Below are 4703 nucleotides of genomic sequence, written 5' to 3' on the forward strand. Positions count from 1 at the left end.
AATTTATAAAATTTAAATTAATATATGGTAAAATTATACTTTGACCCTAAAAAAAAAAGTTGATTTTATCCTTTAAAAATATAAAGATATTAACTATTAAAATGGTAAAATTACTTTTTTAATATTGTAAAAATATACAACTTAATTCCGACACTCCAAACAAAATTTATGGAATTAGTCTATTGCTGATTTATAAATAGTTAAGAATAGAAGCTATATATATATATATAAACACACACATAAGAGGGTCTTTAAAAGTCTTGGGATCAAAGGCAGTGTAGAGGAAGTATTAATCATCTTCCTGCTTTGTAATTGCAGCGAGTAGTACTGCAATAAAAGCATTCAGTCATAGCTGCAAAAAGAGTTAGTTAGCCTGAAAAAAAAATCAAATAATTAAAGTTAGAGAGAGATAGTGATAAAGGGTAAGGAGAATGGATTATTCATCGTTCTTTTGAAGAAAACCAAATATGTGGGTATCACCTCAAGTGTGTTCCTTTGATTATAGCTGAGAATTCAACAAAGCTCTTTCGTTTGAGTATATTTTCTTTTAATCACTCAACCTTGGGATTTTCAAGCCTTTAATCATGGAATCTGAAAATGTCCATCATCAACATCAGCTTCACCATTATAATCAGCTTCTCGTTGGGTCTTCTTCATCTTCTTTACCTTGCTATCGAGTTTCAGGCAGTCCCCATTCTTGGACCCCTACTAATACTTTGTAAGTCTTCCCCCTCCATTTATTTCTTTTTAATTAAGCTTCTTAATTAACCTTTTTTTTTTTGCAGTAATACCAGTGAGTTCAATCATAATGGAGCTCTGTTGCAACCATGGACTAACAATGAAGGAACCTTCAACAACCCGTCTCAGCACAAACTAATGCTCAAAACAGTATCTTCTAGTTTCCCAATGTTATCACAAAGCTCTGAATTTTACCCCAATACCCATAATTTACCTCCTTTACCTACTAAAGGGAGTTTCAGCCATATATACCCTAGTATAAACATTTCAAACTTGAACCAAGCTAGTTCCATGGAAGCCTTTGATCTCTTAAGCCCTTCAAGACTTACCAAAAACAGTAGCTTTAAGCATTATTCTTCAGAGGATCATCATCATAATCTTGCTTCTTTTGGTCATTCTCACCAACAATTTCAGTTGTCTAATCAAAGGCTACCTTGTAATAATAGCCCTAGTAATGTAAGTGCTCTTGATCTTAGGCACTCACTTCATGCAATTTTTTTTGTAGGTATAGTTGAACAAATCTTGATTACAGATATAATGATAAGCATGGACATATGATTTAATCAAATACTTTTGATAAAGTTGAAGACCATTTTTTAATTATTATTGTTGTTCTTTATTGAAATTGCTTTTTCATGATTTTTTTTTTCTCTTTGGATTTCAAAGATATCATCTTCCTTCAACACTGAAACACTAGAGGCAAAAGGATCAGGCAATATATTAAAGGAAGCAAAGGCATCAACAGCAACCAAGAAATCTCGTTTGGAGTCACGCGCATGTCCTCCCTTTAAGGTGAGACCATGCATAATGGAAGCCAGAAAATTGCTTATGAGGGTCAGATATGAATTATAAACTTTTAAAGAGTTAAAAGTGTAATTTTATCATTATATTAACTTATAATTTCATAAATTTATTGGATAATCATTTGCTTTTTTGCATCAAATCAGGTTAGGAAAGAGAAATTGGGAGATAGAATTGCAGCTCTCCAACATTTGGTTGCTCCCTTTGGCAAGGTAAAAATTTTTGGGTGCTTAAAAGATTAATTACTAATTAAGGTCTAATTATAGTTTTAGTCCTTCTATTATGTTAAAATTGTGGTGTGGGAAATTTATAACAGACAGATACAGCGTCCGTACTAATGGAGGCTATTGGATACATCAAATTCCTTCAGAATCAAGTTGAGGTACTCCCATTTTCCCAAACATTCTCCTTGAATCTTTCATATATTTTTTTTAATAATAAATATTCTATGACATATTTATTAAAATATTACCTCAAAAAGAGACCCATGCCCCCATTGGACTGTTATGGGTGCAACGCTAAGCTAGCCTCAACTAATTGATTCTTTAAATTAAACCCTAATCACTCTAGCAAACAAAATTAGGGTTTCTCCCTAGGGTTCTTTTATTAGATGATTTATATATAGGGTTAATTATACCCAAAATCCTCAAATAATTATCAATATTGAATCAATCAAATCATTTTTGTTATTTAGTCATTAACTTGGGATTTAAGTTCTAGTTCGGATATATCAAAATCGATGAATTCAATTTTAAATATATTTGTACCTAATCATGTATGACAACTTATATCTAAAATGTTTTTTAAAGGAAAAAGATAGTATCATTGAAATTTATTAGGACTATTTTTTTAAGATTCCTATGCGATAGGTACATATGTGTTAAAATTTGATCCTCCTATGTTTTAAATATACTCAATGTTTGAGATTATATTTGAGTTGATATTTAACACCTAAGCTAGTGATTAGACTGACAAAAAAACTTGATGCAATATTAATATTTCAATGACAATAGTATATTTTAAAGTTTTAGCCCCTAATAACTCTAGTATAGCAAACAAAATAGGGTTTCTTCCTAGGGTTCATTTATTAGATGTTTTATCTAAAGGGTTATAAATTGATTCCAAGTTTTAAAAAATTTACTTGAGTCTTGAATATCAATATTGTAATCAATAAATGTTGGGTATAGAGTTAAGATACAATACACTTCTAAGAAGAGAATTTAGGTTTGTATCCTAAAAACAATATTATTAGGAGAGGCAGTCATAAACCTTAAAAAGATTAATTTTCATAAACCATAAAAATGGACGTGAAGATACTTTTGGTTATACCAAAAATAACTATATCAACATTGTATCAATAAAGTCTTTTGTTCTCCTAGTTTGTAGCTTGAGAGTTAAGTTCTAACTCGAATATGACGTGGAGCATGTTTAGAACACGTGAATCAAATTTAAAATATGTATGTATGAAAAAATTCGCATCTAACGTGTTTTTTAAAGAAAAAATAGCATCATTAAAATTTATGATTGCTATTTTTTAACGCATTAGGTCCAAGATGCCTATGCAATTATATGTGTTAAAATTTGATCCATGAGTTTAAAATTTGCTCAACATCATATTCGAGTTGACATTTAATGTTTAAGTTAGTGATTGGATGATAAATAGACTTTGGTTGATACGATATTTTAATATTTTGAGGATTTCATTAGAATGTTTTAAAATTTGGACAATTTAAAATCCAAGTATAGTGTAATAATTAACCCTATATTTTGTGTTAGCATATATACCAAGTCTTTTCACCATTGGTTGTTTAAACAACAATCCCATAAGAGTTGTAATGTAGGAGCAGTATAGCTATTAGCTTTAACCACATGGAAATTTTGTTTCTTTGGGTTCTCATATTCTCTAGTTTTTATTGTTTTCTTTTTATCTTTTGGAACAACATAAAAATGAAAAAGAAAAAAAATCATTAAAATTAACTTTCCATGAACTCAAGAGAATTTGGTAAGAGATTCAATATTATTCGATTATAAGTAATTTTGTAAGAATTTCAGTGATTTACATGGTAAGGAATTTGGTATTATATTGAAAAATAATTTTTCTTTTTGCAGACATTAAGTGTTCCATATATGAAGTCATCTCGTAATAGAACATCTAGATCCAAACATGGGGTAAGAGAAAAAAAATCAATCTAATTGCCAAAGGAAAATAGCCTTTTGGAATAACTTATTTTCTTACCTTGAAAATGTTTGTAATGATCATGTTTATAGGGTTCAATGATGGAGATGGGAAACGAAGAAGAAACAAGGCAAGATCTTAAAAGCCGAGGTCTATGTCTAGTACCATTGTCATGCATGTCTTATTTGACCACCGACAACGGCGGAGGCGGCAGCAGTGGTAGCTTTTGGCCACCGCCCAACTTTAGTAGAGGATTTTAACGAACAATTAAGAGACATTAAAACCTTCGGATAGATGATAAAATACTAATTTATTTTTGTAAGCCCATATGCCGACTTTACTAGCTAGGAGGGATAATTCATAAAAGCTTACCCCTTTTTTTTCTTTATACAATATTTAAAGTTATCGATATTTCTTTCTCAATCTTTAAATAAAAGAAAAAATACGTACTTCTTATACTGATAACAATGTCAATATCAACCAACTTAAGACTCAATCAACAAATCTACCTTAATTTTAAATCTACTTTAATTTTAAATGGAAAATTTTGGTCAAACCTTATTATAATTACAAAATCCCCAAGATGGACCATGCTCAATCAATTAACAATATTAATTCTTGTAAATTTTTTTTTAATTTTAGGTTTTAAAGTTATATAGGTTTTACTTTGAAAAACATTTTTAACTGTTTAAATCATTGAAACAATAGCACACATCTTTCATGATAAATTTCAATTCAAACTCATGTTTGTATAACAACATAGTAGTGAATTTTGTGAATTGAATGCTAGGACAATAAAACTCTAATATAAAATTGTAAATTGTAAATTAAGATCTGTAATGTGAGATCGTTAAGAACAAAAATTATATACCGAAGTATACTTGAATCCATCTATTTCTTGAAATATTAGAATCTTATGATTTTGATAGTCCAAATTAGAGGAGGTGACTCTCTCTTTTCTAAAGATGAGATGTCAAAAAAGTTACGT

General features: G+C 29.5%; 1 protein-coding gene across 4 annotated transcripts; it reads left to right on the forward strand.

Annotated features, from left to right (window-relative positions):
* The first annotated feature begins 221 nt into the window (after nucleotides 1–221).
* On the forward strand, nucleotides 222–4168 carry LOC107935049 (transcription factor bHLH110). 4 transcript variants are annotated; one of them, XM_016867591.2, is made up of 7 exons: nucleotides 222–718; nucleotides 786–1194; nucleotides 1405–1530; nucleotides 1686–1751; nucleotides 1856–1921; nucleotides 3649–3708; nucleotides 3808–4168. In XM_016867591.2, the coding sequence occupies exons 1-7, from the start codon at nucleotides 585–587 to the stop codon at nucleotides 3973–3975; spliced, it is 1029 nt and encodes a 342-aa protein (XP_016723080.1). In that variant the 5' UTR covers nucleotides 222–584; the 3' UTR covers nucleotides 3976–4168. The 4 variants fall into 4 exon arrangements, with proteins under 4 accessions (XP_016723080.1, XP_016723079.1, XP_016723081.1 ...); XM_016867590.2 differs by having other exon boundaries at nucleotides 224–718; nucleotides 1405–1572; XM_016867592.2 differs by lacking the exon at nucleotides 3649–3708 and having other exon boundaries at nucleotides 232–718; nucleotides 1405–1572.
* Nucleotides 4169–4703: the final 535 nt, after the last annotated feature.

Source organism: Gossypium hirsutum, chromosome D06 (assembly GCF_007990345.1).
Source record: "Gossypium hirsutum isolate 1008001.06 chromosome D06, Gossypium_hirsutum_v2.1, whole genome shotgun sequence".
In the NCBI taxonomy this organism is placed as follows: domain Eukaryota; kingdom Viridiplantae; phylum Streptophyta; class Magnoliopsida; order Malvales; family Malvaceae; genus Gossypium; species Gossypium hirsutum.